The 18615-nt window shown below is 41.4% G+C and overlaps 2 protein-coding genes across 2 annotated transcripts in view; both read right to left on the reverse strand.

Annotated features, from left to right (window-relative positions):
* Positions 1-10552, reverse strand: part of MYO10 (myosin X) — a 98594-nt gene extending 88042 nt beyond the window's left edge. The window contains exons 1-5 of the mRNA XM_090049903.1: positions 10311-10552; positions 9611-9695; positions 8865-8968; positions 4641-4770; positions 2494-2612 (exon numbers count right to left, since the gene is read on the reverse strand). Coding sequence (XP_089906029.1) covers positions 2494-2612; positions 4641-4770; positions 8865-8968; positions 9611-9695; positions 10311-10445 — 573 coding nt within the window. The 5' untranslated portion in view covers positions 10446-10552. The remainder of the gene's footprint in view (positions 1-2493; positions 2613-4640; positions 4771-8864; positions 8969-9610; positions 9696-10310) is intronic.
* LOC149864426 (unconventional myosin-X-like) overlaps positions 10459-18615 on the reverse strand; it is a 136521-nt gene continuing 128364 nt past the window's right edge. Inside the window, exons 6-7 of the mRNA XM_090049904.1 lie at positions 11647-11781; positions 10459-10848 (exon numbers count right to left, since the gene is read on the reverse strand). Of these exons, the coding sequence (XP_089906030.1) occupies positions 10602-10848; positions 11647-11781 (382 nt within the window). The 3' untranslated portion in view covers positions 10459-10601. The remainder of the gene's footprint in view (positions 10849-11646; positions 11782-18615) is intronic.

Consider the following 18615-nt stretch of genomic DNA (forward strand, 5'->3'; position numbering starts at 1 on the left):
CAAAGTAGCTGTTGAGTAGCTCCATCTTCTATGCATCTCCTGTTGAAAAATTGCGCTGGCTATTTGAGAGCAGACCCATAGCCTTCTTGGTCTCTGTTTTCTAGCCAACATACTTACAGAACTTATTTCTATCTTTAATCTCATTTGCCTGGTGTAGCTCATTTTTTATCTTTGCCTTCCTGATTTTGCCCCTGAAGGCATTTCCTATTTTCTGATACGCTTCCATGGTGACCCACCCATTTTTCCATTGCTCATATTGCATGCTGTCCTTTTTGCATTGAGATTTCCTAGAACCACCTTATGTAGCTGTATCAGTGTCTTACCATTCTTGTTGTGCTTCCATCATGTCAGAACAGTTTCTCAGGAAGCCAATCCAGTGCCCTTTCGAAGCTTCCAGCCCTCCTGGGCTTCTTTATTCTTCCCGTGGCACCATGCCTATCAATCCCTTGAGTTGGCTGAAATCTAGCATCTTAGTTCCGCTGATCTCACGATTTCCTCACCTCAGGATTTTGAATTCTATCATATTGTGATTGCTTCCTCCCAAGTTTCCCGTCACCTTCACATCTTCCACCAATACTTCACCATTGATCTAGACAAGATCCAACACACATGATCCTCTAGTTTGTACCCTCAGCCTTCAGAAACAAAGTTTTCCTCCATGCAAGTTAGAAACTGGCTCAACATTTTACATTTGGCTGTAATGTTCTTCCAGCAGATGTCCAGAAAATTGAAGTACCATCTCATAACTCCCGGATAATTTTGACACTTTCTTGAAGAGTACCTCATCCACTACATCTCCTTGATTTTGTGGTGTATAGTAAATCCCAACAAAAGGTGAAGGCTTATCAGTGCTGTATCTTTCACCTTTTATCTTTACCCAAACCCATTCTGATCTGCTATTTTCTTCCTCCTGAACTAGGGAACAAATGTGTCTCTGACCTGGGGGTCTTTAAGAGGAGGCTTGATGTCTACCTAGCTGGGATTATTTGAGCCCAGTTTTTTCTCCTGCCTAGGCAGGGGGTCAGACTTGAAGATCTACAAGGTCCCTTCTGACCCTACTTCTATGATTCTATGACTTGTTCTTCCAAATCTGTCCTTCCAAATCAAAATGTAGTCCTCTCAAGGTTAATATTCCAGAGAGATCATAGTTCTTTCATAGGCTGTTTGCTCATTTTATTTGCTCTCCATACTTCTTGTACTTCTATACACGATATACGGTATAACATGAATGTTGGCCCACTTATCTCCATTTTTTATTGCTTGCTGTCCTGAGGTCTTCAAGCCCTATCCCAGAGATGAACTACTTCTTCCAGTGCTTTCCCCTGTGGATTGTTTGCTCTGTTGTTCACCATTCCCCATGGGTTTTGTTCACTATTCCCCATGGGACATAGTTTAAAGCCCTTTTTATGAAGTTGGCTGGATGATACCCGAAGAGGCTCTCTCCAGTTTTAGTTAGATGGATCCAATCTATTGATAGCAGTCCTCCTCTTGAGCCCTAATGGTTTCAAACTGACAAAGCTAAAAGCTACAGAAAATAGCAGAAAAACAAGTACAGGGAATGCTACCAGCTCTCCCAAGGATTACTGGATGCCAATATGAAGGGATTTCTAAAAACTGGAAAGAGAGATTCTTATCCTCATTGAGTTCTGCATCATGGAGTTTTGTCTCTCCTTAAGTAGCCATACTGAAACCAATTGGGCTATTCACGGAAGAAGGTACTAATGGGAATTAAGGTACACGGTCCCCCCAAAATATTAAATACTGTCAGCACTATGGATTTCTGCAACACCGCTCACAACAATCATGCAGGCAGCGTCTCATTTATGCTGGTTTAAAATCTCCTGGTAAACCTGAACGCCCTCTCTGTGCTAAACATATCACCCTGCTCCCCTTCCTCCTACTCCCAATAGAAGAAACATACTTCATGACCCTGCATGCTATGCTTCCTTATTCTCCTTCTCTCAGTCTCTCTTCTCAACACTCACCCTAAAAAGCTTGGAGAACAGACTGGATTCTATTAGAGAATGTTAAGAGTTATGAACCAAAAATGCCATAAGCTGTAAGAGAAATAGAGTACCCAAGCAAGGGACTAACATGTCTAGGTGAGGAGGGGAACACAACTAGGTTACAGAAAATATGCTGGGTAAAACTGTTCTTGCCCCTTTTCCTACTTCTGTTGCTGATGTCCTAACTTATGCCTTGATCCTGCTCTGGGATCTGTTCACCTGGACTCCAGCCCCAAAGTTTACTGGACTCTACAAATGGTACAGGGTTAATGAAACACCGCTGGAAAATCAAGATCTTTGGCAACCAGGGATTTCATCTTTCTTATACTGTACTGCCTGTTGCTTTTGAATGTCAAATTCCTGTACTTAAATTGAGGAGTTAGCGATTCAGCATAATCCTTTACTTCAATTGATTTATGTGGTTTTTACAGGAGTCAAAGGTAATATTGCTCTTTGCTGAACTGTATTCCAAGAGATTTGTCCTTACCTGTTGTATACTGAGAGGTGTTAAGATTTCTTCTCCCCTGAGTATCATTGATCGCTGTGTTAATGCTTCAGTCAGCTGTGTTGAGTCCAGCCCGAGTAGCTCTGCGGATCTACCCACAGCTAGCAACAAAAGGTGCAATAAAAAAAATATAGAATGGTGTGATATTCTCTCTTGCTCACTCTCCCTCTTTTTTATTAATTACTGTATTTATAAGTGAAACTAAGCTCCTAAATGACAAGACTGGTGAGAAATGCTGGACTAGGCTCTCTGATATGCTAAGGGTGATTTGTGCTGCTTATGAAAAATGCTGGCAGAGACAACATCTGTACTGTGGACACCAGCAACCCACCTGCCTTCCATATGAGGGGGTGAGTTGGGAGCACAACTGAGCTCCAGTCTCAGGAATTACAAGCAGCTCCTAGACACCACTGCATCTAAATGCAGAAGTAGCAAAATGTATAATTTTGCATTTTCTTTGTTCTGTGCATTTCAGAATACTGTGTTTGTCTACTTCATCTCCATGATTTTCCCTATATAAGTCAAGTCAGTCATTTGGGCAGTTTCCTCTTTATCAGTGCGGTGTTATCAGACAAATGGAGGACAGTAACAAATTTTAACATGAAGGAAAATGCACTGGTAACTACGGAAGCGTAGGCGTCTGGTACAGTTCCTGAAAACACAACTTCTTTTTGAAACCGACTATATTCCGAGGCAAAAATGACCGTTTAAACCTTTCCATGAGAAATTATAAACAAAACAGTCTTTCACAAGGATCTAGTTGCTCCTTAGAATTCAGCTGTTAATGCATCCTGCTGCACCATATTTATGTAAGCTTAATTCCTATTAATTTTGAGAGTCAATCAATACCATTTATTGATGTCTAGACATTCAAGTTGGAGCATCAATGCTGATATATTGTGTTGAAAGTGTGCTTGCAACAAAATCAATATGATAGTTGACTAAATTGCTTATATCTCTGCAGTGCTCCCAAAATAATAGGATATAAATATTATTAATATGCATTGTAGGAAGAAGTCAATTTAAACACTATGAGTTTAATGATTAATCTGTTCTTAATGGAACTAGTAAAAAAATTCAAATGTAATACTATTGCTAACACTATTAGGTTTTTGAATAAAGAGATCTAATACCTTCTGAATTTGTCCGTAACAACATGCTTCAACTTCTGAAACACATGGATGTTTTTAGTTATCAATGTGGAATTTGCCCTAAATGTTAATTTTAATGTGTATTTTGCCATTATTTATGCCAGCAGTCACCAACCAGTGGATCCCGATCCACCGGTAGATCTCAGAGCCTCTTAGAGTCAATCCAAGGTTGGGGTGGGGGGCTGAGTGCCCACGTGCATGCACATGTCCGCCCCAACCCAGCAGGTCAGTCTGGAGGGGACAGCAGGGGCGAGCACTAGATAGAGGCTCCCACAGTGAGGGACAGTGCTGCAGAGGCAGGAGTAGGGGTAAGTTGAATGGGGCCCTAGCCAGGTGGGACTTATCTGCTGGGGAGGCATGCCCCCAAATCATTTTTTTGCCCTCTACCTCAATCTGCCCCACCCCCCCTTTCCCCTCTCACAGACTTACCTGCTGGGACTGGGGGTGAGCGGGGGCAGTGCACAGTAGATCTTGGGTTGCTTTTGAATGCCAAAGGTGATCTCCTACTTTAAAAGGTTGGAGACCACTGATTTATGTCATAAAGGGGCAACACTATTGCTCTTTCCCACATGGAAAACTAGTATGTTAAAGGCTCTGAAATTCAATGTGATCAATTCATCACTTAAACAGTTGTAACTGGATTTTTGCTAATAAATTGTGAAAGAAATGATGAAGGTAGAAGTGCACAGAGGTAGCTATTTAGGAATGTAAGCACTTGTTTGAGTCCTATCAGCTGAAGGAGAGCACTTTGCAAGCAGGTTCAACAGGTAGGCAGTGGCTGGAAGCTTTTCTAAATTACAGCCAGAGTTAGTGGCAGCGAGTAATTTGCCTCTTCTACTGTAAAATAACACTGCAATCATGATATATAAAATTTGAAGACAAATCATGTTTTTTTTTCTCAGTGCTTAACATAAGCAATTAGTGTAATTTCATCACCCCAAATTGATTCCATGCAGTAAAGAACTCTAGCCTTCTCACCTGTTTTGAAGGACACCTGTGCTCCACCAGCTGTGATAAATTCTATGTTCCCTAGGTGCAGAATACCAGCTAGCAGCCTAAGGACTTCACGTACCTCTTCCTTGCTGAATTGCATCACTTGCATTGCCATCTGGAAAAAAAAAATCTTTAAGTGTGTGTTTTAGTTTACTGTTGAACCAAAGACTGAAGACAACAATGAGGGGTGAATGAAAAGCAAATGCCAGAGTTACACAGCATTTTGCATTCAGAAGACAAGTTAACAGGAACAAAAGCACAGACAGAGCAAATGTATGCCTTGTATGTATATACTTCTCTCCACAGAAGTGTTTAACATGTTACCTGGATAACTTGAGGGACACACAGGACCCATTAAGAAGTTTTTTCCTAAAAACTGTCAATCCTAACTAGCTTTTCGACTTCAACAGAACTACTCACAGGATTAGTTGTTTAGAACTCAAATATTTGTTGGCTTAGGGCTAGACTGCACAAGCTCTCTAGCAACTGAGGGCCTCCCTTGAAGTTTTCCAGATTTGGAGAAACCAAATATGGCAAGAAAATATAAGTTCTATATCATCTTTCTTGTCTGTGCACTGCAACTTCATTTTATTTTCTAAAACCACTGGGCTTGTATAATACTCTACAGAGAAGCAGAGTGAGATGGGTTTTTGTGGAAATGAATGGATTTAAGATTAAGCAATGCCAGAATGATCAAGGCTCTACTATATACCAGGGAAGATCCCCTCCCTTCCTCCCCCCCAAACCCCCCCCCCCAAACAACTTGATCTCTATCTAAAGAAACATATTAAAGCAGAAAGAGAAGAAACCTATTTTGTTCAGCGTAGATGTAGATAGTGACTGTAAACCTCTGAGAACGGCCTGTATTTCCCAAACATCTCTTTACAGCACATCATTCTGGAACCAGGGTGTATAAATTCACCACAGCTGAGTCTGCACACTTGATGAAACAATGTTAATCTGAGAAGTCCAGCATCTGACATACCTAAGTATTGGATATGTGTTGCACTTCTGTAAAGTGTTGATTACTGTAAAGTGACAGGTACCTATATGGCTGCTCTTGGTTTCCTTTGCTCCTTTCCCAAAGGAATTCTAACCAAACACATCCAACTTCGGGGTTTAAAGCACACACTCTCTTCACTCCTCCCTTTCACAACTCAACTTATTTTTTATGATGGGGTCATCCTGTTTCCTGTGCTACAGCTCCATCCACACCCTTATGTGGAATGTACCTTTAAGGGGCCAGCAGTGGGATGACCCAGTTTTTTCCCCTGATGCCCTGTGGGTGTGGTTTGTGGTGGTGGGTACTTGTAGTTCTCCCTGCAAGTTGTGAGCATGCAAGTTGCTGAATCCTGTTCCTAATAAAGATAAAGCTGTTTGCCACCCCACTGGTCTCTGCTGAATGGTGACTTAAGGATGGAACCCCAAAGGCATGGAGGTCTGAGCAAGTACCCCACCCCTGGACCCCAATGGCATAAAATAAAAGGAGAACAAGCCACCTGCAGAGGCTCTGGGATTTCCACTGAGGTTAAACAGAAAGAGATGCTGTTAATATCAAACCTAACAGATGCCAGGAGATTTAAGAAACTACACCCTTCACATATAAACATGCATCTAGGAGGTTAGATGAACATCTTGCTGGGGTCACTTGACCCCAGTATTCTTTCCTGCCATGGCAGGGGGTCAGACTAGATGATCTGCTCAGGTCCCTTCCAAACCTAGAAACTATGAAACAACTGGTATTTTATAGTTAGTAATTTTATAGCAACATAAAATTATAAATCTAGTTAGACCCCTGCACAATATGGATCACACATAACTTCATCCAATAATTTAATTGGTCTCAATGTACTTTAACAACTTATACCTCTCTAGAGAGGTATAAGCTAAAGAGGTGTTTTGTAAAAGGTCAAACTCTAGATAGGGCATGGTGATACAACAGTACAGTGCTTACAAATCACAGAACATAAGTATATACGTTTGTATGTGTACCTGTGTATAAATTCACAATGCAAATCACCGCCCTGATGGAAAAGAACCTTTCAAAAACAAAGAGTAGAAAAACATCTGAAGGGAAGAGTCATCATCATCCAGCCTCCAGGAGAAGATCACTGGAGTTCATACAAGTGAAAGATAGAAGAAGTAAAAGATGGTGAAAGGAAATGTGTAAGAATATAAGGCATCAGGGAAGATGAAAGGAGGCAAGAACAAGAACACATAACTGAAAGCTTCTCTGTCCTTCATCTCCAACTGGAAAGCAGATTGGAAAAGCCGCAACTGACTGTCCCAAAAATCACCCAAGCTTCTGCTACTAGAATACTTTAGGATGCAAGCTTAATATGTCAAGTTAATTTCATGCTGTACCTGCTTTGGGCAGATTAGTGCAAATTAATGCCATGCTAATCAACCCAAGCTATGTGACCATGATGTGGATATTGCCAACTTCTGCAAAAATATTTTACCATGAAATTAAGTAGCTAGGTAATAGCAAATCTTCATAAATGACAGCTTGTAAATAACATGGGAAAAAATAGTAAAATGGTTAGACAAAAAGAAGTTTGGGAAAACTATTAAAAATGGTCTAGGCACATTACATATCTGATCATTTTTATTGGTTTCTAGAATTAAGAGCTATAATTAGTAACATCTGTCACAGACTGAAGTGATGGCAACACTAAGATAAGCAACTGATAATTATGGTAATAAGAGCTGACTAATTATTGCAACTAACTTTTGAATCTAATGTTGCTGCAAAAGCCAAAATGATCCAGAGAAAGCATCAGTTAGGGCATCCTTTACATCAGGTGTCCATTCTAATTAATAACCATGTTCTCTGACTTAATTCAAATACCCAAATAGTTGGGGAAAATTCAATACTTGGGAAAAGACGGTGTGTAGTAAGTACAGCTACAAGACTTTGGGAAGCCACAAAAATCCATATGCTACTTCTGACCTAATACTTGATACTAGGTATTAGAAATACTTCATATTTCTTTATTCAGTAAACAGTATGTAATGCACACAAAACCTGAGTGAAGCAATGGAAATGTACATACATACAGTTTCAAACACCATGGGATTTTATTTTTTTCCAGTAAGAAAATGTTTATGCTCCCATAAAAGGCAGGCTTCTCTATGATTGCTCTGTACTTTTTGACGACAATTTTGTATGAATTAGTCCCAGAAGAACAAGCAGCAGTAGAAAAGAAAGTAAGTGATTCTCCTCTTTGATATATTTACACAATCAACCCTCATTCTGTACACAGCTAAGGGGAGAAGCCATCTGGTTTGCTCCAGAAACTACAAGCTTGCACAAAGCACATGCTCACCAGCTAAAAAGGGGAGGGTACTGGGGGAAAAGCTCTCTCACTAGGAGAGTAGTAAAGCACTGGAACAGGTTACCCAGAGAGGCTGTGGAATTTCCATCTTTGGACGTTTTTAAGAGCAGGCTAGACAAAACCTTGGCTGGATGACTTAGTTGGAGATGGTCCTACTTCAAGCCAGAGGTTGGACTAAATGACCTTCTGAGGTCCTTTCCAAGCCTAATTTCCTATAATTCTATGACAAGCTATGAGGCGCCTGTCTGATTCTTGAAAGAAACATGAAAACAAACCATTATGTGCGGGTTCCTGGTAAATTACTTATGAAATTAAAAGGTTTACACATCGTTTACCCACAGATCCCTTATTCTAGCACTGTATGTTCCCATTGGGCTAAAAATTGTCATGGCATAAAGGAATAAACACTATTTACTCCATAAAGTGCTTTCTCCACCACAAGGAACTCACACAGCTATGAATAAACATTTCCTCTGCCATAAACACCTATACTGTTATTCTAGCTAAAACAGGGGTGGAAGGTAAAACATCTGACAGTTTTCTATCCAGTATTATCTTCCCCTTAATCCGGGAGCTGCTAGTAGTTATAGAAGAGTGGCTTCAAACATTTCAGTAATTTTCCTGAGGGTCGTGAAATGTATGAGAGAAAATAAATCACCTGAAACAAGTATAGACTCTGTTCCTCTATGAAGGAAGTTGATTCCCATCTTAAATCCCATGGAAGCCAATGGGAGTGCATAGAGTCCCTGTCATTTTGTAAGAGCATGGCTGCAATTAGCTGCAGTTCATGAAAGCTTTCATTCAACCCACCAACACAAAAAGCTATAACATTTGTCATCCTTAAAGCACGTAGAACACTGAAACAACTCACAATTACTTCTCTGAAGGAATCTGCATCATTGATTGTCTTATCCGCTATACACTCGGACTGATTCAGGTAATGGTAGTTCTCTGGTACAGATAAGTAAAATGCTTCTACAAAAAGCAAAACAAAAATCAACACCCAAGAAGTTAAAAAAAAATGGAGAATGTATTTGCTTGAGATATGCATGAGTAGGGATACAACACAGCATGTATATCAATGGAAAATAGGGCATTCATTGATTAATTTTTGCTCTATTTATCTGTATAACACTGTGGCCTATACTTTCCAGAATAGACAGAAAGAGTTGGCCAAAAGAAATGTTGCTGACAGTCACAGACAGTTTTACTTATGGATTAATGTCCTTTCTCTAGCTAGGGGGTTAGTCTTCATAATAGAGGCTGAAATGGCAAGATTCCTTCCATCTCTCCTTCCCACTGAATTCCCTAGTACTCTCCAGAGATACTCTACCTGGAAAGTGTGACCTGGATTCATCCCCAGACAACTCTCCCAAGATCATACTCAGTCTGTAGCAGCTGGGAATACAATCCCCAAGGTCCTGGTGACACCCATTCAGATGAGCTCAAACAACTGGCCCAATGACTTCGAATTGAATAAATAACTTCTCTTTGTCAGGTTACTAGATTACTCAGTTAAAGTATACCACACTGTCACTGTGTTTTGTGACTGGCTGAAATGCTCCTGGCAAAGAGCCACGGCAAACATTTGTGTGAGCAGTGCCCTGTTGCACTCACCTTTCTCCTCCTCCTCTATCCCTGCCAGCAGTGCATAGAATATGTGATAATTTCTCTCTCCAGGATTCTGCCTTACTACACGGTTCTGTCAAAACAAACGAAGTTTACATTTATAGAGAATTATTTTTAAAGAAGATGTATTCACCACCAATATTGGAAGAAGGCTATTCAATAAAAGAAAAGAACCGGATGAAAGCAAATGTTGACTTACTTTTTCTAATAAATCTTCAGCAGATAAAGAAAAAACAGTCAAGGAATAAAAACAGTAAAACTAATTGTGTAAAGAACATTGATTTACAAATACCTTAGAGTGCTTTAACCTCAGGAGAATGTCCATAACTGATGCCATCAGCCAGTTCTAATCCCCAGGACTTTTTTCAACAAAGAGTAATGGAGTGTTGTTGCCACGTTTGGGCAAACTAAGGTCTGAAGTGACACACTTTTCCTACCTTCTTGTTTGCTGGTTAATTTGGTCTAAAAATGAAATTCACCCCACTGCAGAAAGACTACTTGTTCCAAGACCTACAGCAGAAACATCATTCGTCCCAAAAATGCAGGCAAGATGCAGCTAAGCTTCTACAGCCAGGGTTCTGGCTACTGGGCAGGAAAAGCAACTACAATCATCCACAGTTCTGTGTATGACCTATGGGCCATGTTTAGCCTTTATAACCATGAATTCTGACAGATGTGTTACAATTACCTCAACCTTCAGTGCTCCATATTGAGCTGGCACACAGTTCAAGTACAGAGGACATGGATGTCCCCTGTGCAGCAAAACAGCCTCATACATCAGGACCTCAGCAGCTTCATATGAGTACAAAGTTTTCTCCACCATTATGTCCACAGATACGCTTCACAAGGGCTGGTGAAGGCCTGGCAATCTCTTTTCCCAGGGAATTAAAGATATTTTTAGCTTCATTCCACAGACACACATTCATCTAATAACAAAAATAATAAGAAAAGCAGCTTGTACACACAGAGAGAAAGAAAATCAGAACACTTGTTTAACACTACTCTGGGTAGGCATGGAAGGACAAAAGCAAAAGCTGACCAAAGAAGAGGTACACTTGCATTGCTGTAAAATATGAGCCAATAAAGAAGAACGGAGGATACAATCTACAATTCTTCCTCCCTGAATGTTTCCCTTCTGACAGATGTTCAGCTGAATAAACTTCCCAAAGCGACTTGAGTTGTTGTTGTAAACAGTCTTTGCGTTACCAAAAGCTTCCATAATTGGGCTGTGAAAATACGGAAGAATTATAAGAAGTATTAATTTGTGACTGCCATGCCAACTAGCACAACACCGCATTCCAGTGCTTGCAAAATGACATTATCCCGCATCAATTCCAGTTTGCACATTATCTTCCACGATGGCCGTGCTCTTGGTCATTGTCTACCTTTACATTGCTCTAAGTGTTACGTGTGTCCATACTCAGAATCTCCTTTCAGTCCATCTGCGTGTGGGGCAGATGAACTTGGCTATGCACTTCCTCTTATTTACTGACCAGCATATCATATATGGTATAATGTATATATAATATACAAATCAGTTGACATGTGGATTTTTTTTTAATAACAATAAATCAAAACAGTAGTTCTTACTGGAGCACATCTTTGCCAAATAGGGAAGAGAGCTATCAATCCTCTTAATAGTCTCATTTCTCACAAGTTTTAAATCATTGTAGTTCCACTGAGTTTTGGTTTAGCTTAAATATATAGAGTTGTAGTTTAAAACATAGACAGAGAATTTGAAAATTTATAACAAAACAAATCTAAGTTAGCATATTCCTCAAACATCCAGAATTGCAGTTTCCAGAAAGAATTTGCTGTCCAAGAATCACAACATTAGAGATGAAAAGGCCTATGGACACATCAGTCCATTTTGTGGATGCCAAGGAAACATCGTTCTGCAATGCATTCTCCACTGTTTTCTCTTAAGTCTAGCTTTAAATATCTCCTGCTTCCACAGCCATATTTCTTGCTTATTAACTACTGTGCAGCATTATAGACCACATATGGTAAAAGGAATGTGATACCTGCTCTCGAGAATAGCTTGCTCCACACAGGAGGTTTTCTCCTTACAAGACAGCTCCAGTGAATGTTGGCTCACAGCAGACAAAAACTTGAGAATCAGTTTAGTGCTTTCTGTCTTACCAGCACCACTTTCACCACTGAAAGAAAAAAAAATATCCAAGTTTCTACTTTGTCCAGGCTCACTGGAAGTAAATCCTTGGCCACCTCAAGGGCACCCATAAGCTAAAATAAAGGGAGTGATTAGTCAGGGTCGTCAAATGTTGGTAATTCAAATAAATAACATCTAAACCATTGAGACCTTCATATGGAGCAAGGAGGCATTATCCTTTAAAACCTGCTGTGAAAGTAACCAGAAACCATGGGGATACACTCCCATGGAGGCCTCCATTACATTTCTTGTATGAGGATAGCTGCGGAGGAAGAGCCTTGGTTTGAGAAGGATCGTTATTAACAGGGTGTATGAAGTCATCCTTGCAAGCTTTATGGCATCGTGTACATAAATACTATTACTACTGTTCATATTAATGTTAATAATTAAGTTTAATTTCCCCAGAGACACGGGCCTAATATATCAAGACAGACTGTGGTATTTCAGTCAGATACTGCCACGTGAAATCAAGAGAAAACCTATACATTTATCCCCCCCCTTTTTGTTTTTAAAACAATTCATAACATACAATGTTTGCATACACAGAAACATTATATAACTCTATATAAAAAGAGAGAGAGAATGTGCATATATTTTTTGCACATGCATATGTGTTTCAGCTCTAAAACATCATCTGCTTCCATAAAACTTATAAGCTGACCCATAAAATTATATGCACTAAAGTGGACTAAACACAAAATGAAGATATACATCATGTGCTGCAGAGATTTTCATAGACATTTGGTCTGGAAGGGACCTGGAGGATCGAGTCCAGCCTCCTGCCCCATGGGCAGGAAGTCAGCAGGGATCATAGGATCCCAGCAAGATAAGCATCCAAATGCATCTTGAAGGCATTCAAAGTGGGAGCTTGAACCACCTCCGGTGGCAGTCTATTCCAAACCTTGGGGGCTTGGACAGTAAAGAAGTTCTTCCTTATGTCCAGCCTGAATTGGTCGCAGCGGAGTTTGTGACCTTTTGATCTTGTCATCCCTTGGGGCACTATAGTGAACAGACGTTCCCCCAGATCCTGATGAGCACCCCTGATAAACTTATAGGTGGCCACCAGATCACCACTGAGCCTGCACTTTTCTAGGCTGAAGAGTTCCATGGCTCTCAGCCTCTCTTCATAAGGTCTGTTTTCCTGACCTCTGATCATGTGCGTGGCTCTCCTCTGCGCTCTCAAGCTTCTCCACATCCTTTTTGAGTTGTGGAGCTCAAAACTGGATGCAGTACTCCAGCTGCAGCCTCACCAAGGCCGAGTACAATGAGAGAATGATGTCCAGCAATTTGCTTGAGAAGCATCTATGGATGCAAGCCAGTGTTTTGCTCGCTTTACTAGCCTCAGCATCACATTGATGCCACGCTAAGTTTAAAGATCCACTAACATTTGAAAAATGAACAATCCTGCTGATACAAACAAAATACATTATAGTACAAGCAGAATACATTTTAATTTAGCATATTTGGCTTTTGTGTCCAGTTCCATAAGCTTCAGTTGTGGTGGGTAGTTCAGAGCATAATTTAACTTCAAGTCTTATTTCTTAAAAGTTCTGTTGTCCAATCTGTTTGCGTCGTACTGTAAGTCATAGGACCAAGTTCTGGTTTGAATGCATGTGGTTAACCTTCAGCAACTTCCATGGGAATTAGGGCCCTAAAGTCTTGATTTTATCCCTACACTTCAGTAAATTGGAGTTCTGCCATTAATTTTATTGGACCAGAACTGGACATGTGTATGTCATGATCTTTTGCTTGTGATAATCACAAGTGGTGGCTACAATGCTTGCTGTATATCACAAAAAGCTATTTCAAGAGAAGAGCAAAGATAAGATATAGCCCTGAAGACCCAAGATCATCATATCATGTAACGTACTCTGAGAACTTGAGGGTGAGCAGAACCAGGGAAGAGAAGTAGAGAACCTGTATGCAGTTTCAGAGATTTGTGCCTGCATGGCTTTCAAAAGTTTTCCAAAAAGTGTCAGCAGGGCTATAAAATGATTCATAACTTTGTATAAAGGGGCACTACACACTGAAGATGTTGCCGCCTGTTCTCAGCACTAGCATGCTTCCCGACTGGCTGGAATCTGCTGGGGCGGTAATTACCATGCTACAGCAGACTCGATTAATGAAGTCTGCTCTGATGCACTGTAATTACAGCATGTTGGAATAGCTTCCTTGCATGTGTATCCCTCAGAGCTGCGCTAATTGACGTGCCCCTCCCCCCATCTCGTGAAGCATGTCTATAAACGCCCCGCGTGGTGAAGCTATGCTAAGAATGCAGACTTCTTACTAATGTTGCCATCACTACCTGGGGCTCCAACAGCCAAATTTCAATCTGAAATTATTCCAGTTAAGCCAAAGGACTGTCCCTGGGGTAACCATAAGCAGTATTTGGCTAAATGCTTGTACCAGTGATGTTATTCTGGCTTCTGAAGTTGGTTGACAAATTATATCTCCCTCCTGTTTCTAGTATTGTCGGTATTGTGCATAGTTATGTCTTGCTGTTGCTTTCCCTACTCTGACATAAAAAAAAAAAAGAAAGAAAAAACCAACAGGAATGTCAAAATACCCATCAGTTTACATAACTTCCACAATGCAAGTATATTATTATATTTAGGATACCCATGATCACGAGATGGTAACAGGGCAGAGAGAGAAAAGTACAATCTGTCTAGCGCATGTTTCAAGAGTCTAAGCTTGTTCCAAGCCATTACATTCAATGTCCTGGAAACACAGGACAGCAGTCTGTGAGGTCTTCGTTCTGGAAATCTTTAATCTTTTCTCAGTGCTTATTCAAGTGCTCTAGTGGTGCAAAAATCTGAACTTTGGATTGATGCAGCAGGGAAAAGGATAAGCAAAAGAGGTTCTCTCTCTGGGGGCTCTAATATGCAAAAAGGCTGAACCAGCAAACTCCAAATCACTCCTAGGTTCAATCTTTGGGCTCTGTAACTCAAGTGATAGATAAGAAATAATCACTTCAGCAAACACAATTTTTCAAATGCACAATTTAATTTTGATTTGTCAGTCTCATAAAGTAACTCTTCTCATCAACAGCTTGGGCCCCACTCAGAGAAGAGCTCATTATGCTTAACTTCAAACTCGTATATATTTTAGGCTGTTAAATGATAAAAAAAAAAAGTGAACAAAATCATGTCAAACTGTGATTTCCCATTGGAGGAACTGTCTTTCCAGGAAGATGTAATTTAGATTCACAGTTTCCATTTCTTCAACTGATTTTTGTTTTTTAGCTTGAAATATTAAGTGGAAGAGCTCCTTTTACAAGGGAAAGGCATATACATGGTCAGTTTAAAAAAAAAACCAAAAATTTGAAGGCATTTCCCTACTTCTGTACTAAGAAAAAGACTGAGGGTCAGCCAAAATTTAACTGAAATGTTAGTAAAATACCTGAGCTAAATACAACCACTCTTCCTAGTCAAGACAAAACCTCCGTGCTCGAAAAGGAAGGAAATTTATTCTTCCACCTCCACAGAGATGTCCAGAATCCAGCCCAGGTTGGATGCTAGCAATTGGATTGATTTTTCCCAAGTACAGCAGCATCATTTTTAATTAAATAAAAATCCTACTAATGAGTTTTCCAGTGTGGCTGCCATAATACCTGCTTGCTTGGTATTAAACTGGCACAACATGTAAGGTGCAAATCAATGGGAAGTTTAATGCAAAAGAAACTTTTCTTGAAACAGTTATGTCTTCACTGAAAGCTCGTAAATTGACCCTGCAGGTAAGTCAACACCACATACTCAGGTTTTATTTTAGGAAAACACAGCTTTTTCCCTGGCAATAAGACAGTAACTGCAAATAATGTCCATAACCTGTTATAGCCCTTTCAAAGTCCCACAGGACAATCAAATAAATATGGAAAACAGCCAAAGGGTTAAATGCCCTGAAAATCTATTCTAATATTATAAAAGCCTAAGTCTGTCTGTCTGTAATGCTTTATTCGCGCTCTGACTGGCTGTCTCGGCAGCCAATCAGAGTACCCTACACAGACAGGGACAGACAGTGGAGTGCTAGCCTGACAGTGGAGACTGAGGGGTTGGAGGAAAGGGGGCCAAGGCCAGCAGAGCCCCCCTCCCCTGCTTCTTGGAGGCAGAGGGGGATGACAGGGACTGGAGCACCTCCATAACACAGGTGACGGAGCAGGGGTGCAAGGCCAGCACCTCCCTGCGTCTGCTCCTTGGAACCAGGGGCTAGTGCCCACCTCCCACCCCCAACAACAGCCAGCAGGGAGGGAAGGCAGCGGGGAACAGGGGAAGGTGGGGAACAGGAAGAGGAGTAGGGGTTATTAGTGGCTGTACCCCCAGCCACCATGGTCACATGCCCCAGCCCTGGCCCCAGCCCAAAGTGGCGGGGGGAAGCGGGCAGCGGCCCAGGTCCCAACCCCAGCCCAAAGTGGTAGGGGAGAGAGGGGAAACAGCTCCAGCCCCGGTCCGAGGCAGGGCGGGAGAGGGGAGAAGGTACACAGGCCTCTGTCCCTGCCTGTCCCCCTGCATCATTCTTGGTGGGCAATTGGCTAGTTCTAATAATACAAAAGCCTAAGTTAGTCAGTCTGTCTGTCCATAACACTTTAATTGCACTCTGATTGGTTGATGGAAATAGCCAGAGTGCTCCAAGCATGGGGGAGCACCACCATGATTCTGAAGCCATGCTGAGGACCAGACAGAGGGAGGGGGAGCCAAGGCCAGGAGCACTGACCTTGGCTCCCCCACCCTGCTCCCTGCAAGAGGCAGAACAGTGGCAGCATGGGGCATTAGGTGGCAACACTTCATCCCAGCCCCTCCCCCCCCCCATTCTTGACAGGCAATTGGCTAGTACTAGAATAAAAGCAGCACTGAAAAAAATCTGACTTGGCATTTTTATTGTATGCACAAACATACTGCAAATACAAAAGGCAAGCCAGGAGGGTTAAGACAACTTCATGTATAAGTGTGATTTTTATGATTCTGCTGGAAAGGGAAATGGACTTCTAAATGGAACAATCCAGGAAACTGCATCACAGCATATTCCGCGTAGCAGCGCTCCAGAACCATTTAGGAGACTGCCTGCTTCAGCAAAGTTGCAGGATAAATCACGGTACTGTGCAATTTTTAGAGTGTGGCATGTAGTTTGGTACGTTTAAATGCTGCATCATGCTTGCATAGTATCTCTACATATTAATGCAGCACCACATCACAGTGGCTGCATAATAGGTATATGCAACTCCATTTAACAATAGTACCTTTTTTTTCCCTCCTACCTGCATTCTTGGCTACGATGCTGGAAAAATGGATTGTTCATGAACACTGAGTTCAACTGTATATTCCAACTCAATACTGTCAACAGTTATACATGCAAACTTCTGCTGTAACCTCTAGCTGGAAAAAACGGTAGCATTTAAAAACAACCCACCAGCAGGCTTTTAAATTACACTGTCAACTACTGTACTTACTGGGAAATAATTTATCTGCAAAATTTAACTGCAAAACCTTGTGGCTGCCACGTGGGGGAGCTTTATGAACAGATAATTTCAATAATGGTAAATGTCTCATTCCAGAAAAGAGATTCAACTTTCTAACAAGGTTTTCAGATACAATATAAGGAAGAAGGAATAAACACTACAAACTGCAACTTGAAAACTAATCTGACATTTTAGCTGTGCACAACAGTATTTTTTTTTTTTTTAAATCACAGTTCTCATGATGGTATTTCCTAAGACCTCTGTTGGTGCCACCTGTCCCAGGCAATAAGCTAACAACGCTTCTCGAATTTTGATATAGGTGGCTGAGTTCTTTTTACTGTTTTCAAACACCAAAGCGTGACCCAATAAAACCAGTAAGGCTAATTTTTTTCAGAAAATTCAAAGCAAATTAACATTCTGGGCACAGCCAAGACTCTCTAAAAGTGCCTAAGTTGCTAGGTGCCTCAAATGAAATACCTTAAAGAATCTTGTTCAAAGGGGGGACCGTCTGGCCTTTTCAAAGTCTCGCATCTGACCTCACAAAATAGAAACTTTCAAAAATCAGTGTTAAACATTTTGGCACATGCTATTAGAGGTGCACCAATACATCAGTCCAATATCAAATAGGCACCGATATAAAGAAAATTAAGTAAAGGCTCCTTCCAGCACATGTCAGCTGTACTTCTGGCACGTGGAGGCTGCAAGCAGAACTGGGAGGGGAGCTGCAGCCTCCCCAAATTTCACCCTAGCCCCTTCCCAGCGCCACCACTGCCAGCCTTGAACACAGCCGCCACATGCCAGAAAGATCCTGGCACAGCCCTGGTTCCAGCCCGCAGCTGCAGCTTCCCCCTGCCTACCATGCCCTCCCCCAGGATGTGCACAGCAGCAGAGGCCACCCCCTTCCCCCGCACCCGTAGATAAGCTGCAGCTCTGTCCCATACCCTGTCCTGCCTGTGGAGTGCCTGCCCCAGCCCCACTCCCTCCCTGACCACAGGGCCCTTGATCTGCCCCCCATACCTCTCCCCTGCTCCCCGTCCACCACAACAGACTTGCCAGCTACGCACAGTTGTATCAAAAATTGGATCAGTATTAACCGATATGCCTCCTTAAAAATAGGCTATCGGTATTGGCCCCCAAAATCTCTATTGGTACGTCCTTACATGCTATTAATGTTTAGACTCCCACATAAGCAGGAAAAAAAAGTTGTTTCATAAAGCAGAAACCAAACGCTAATTTTTCCTTGCACCTTTTTAATTTTTACTGAGTCAATTTTCTTTATATTCTATGGAAGCAAAACACATATTTATGAAGTTGTGCTGTGGTGCTTGCCTGAAACATTACATTTTGCAACCATTAACTTGGTATACGAGT

The sequence above is a fragment of the Crocodylus siamensis genome, chromosome 5 (assembly GCF_052110815.1).
Source record: "Crocodylus siamensis isolate JL-2025a chromosome 5, ASM5211081v1, whole genome shotgun sequence".
Lineage (NCBI taxonomy): Eukaryota > Metazoa > Chordata > Crocodylia > Crocodylidae > Crocodylus > Crocodylus siamensis.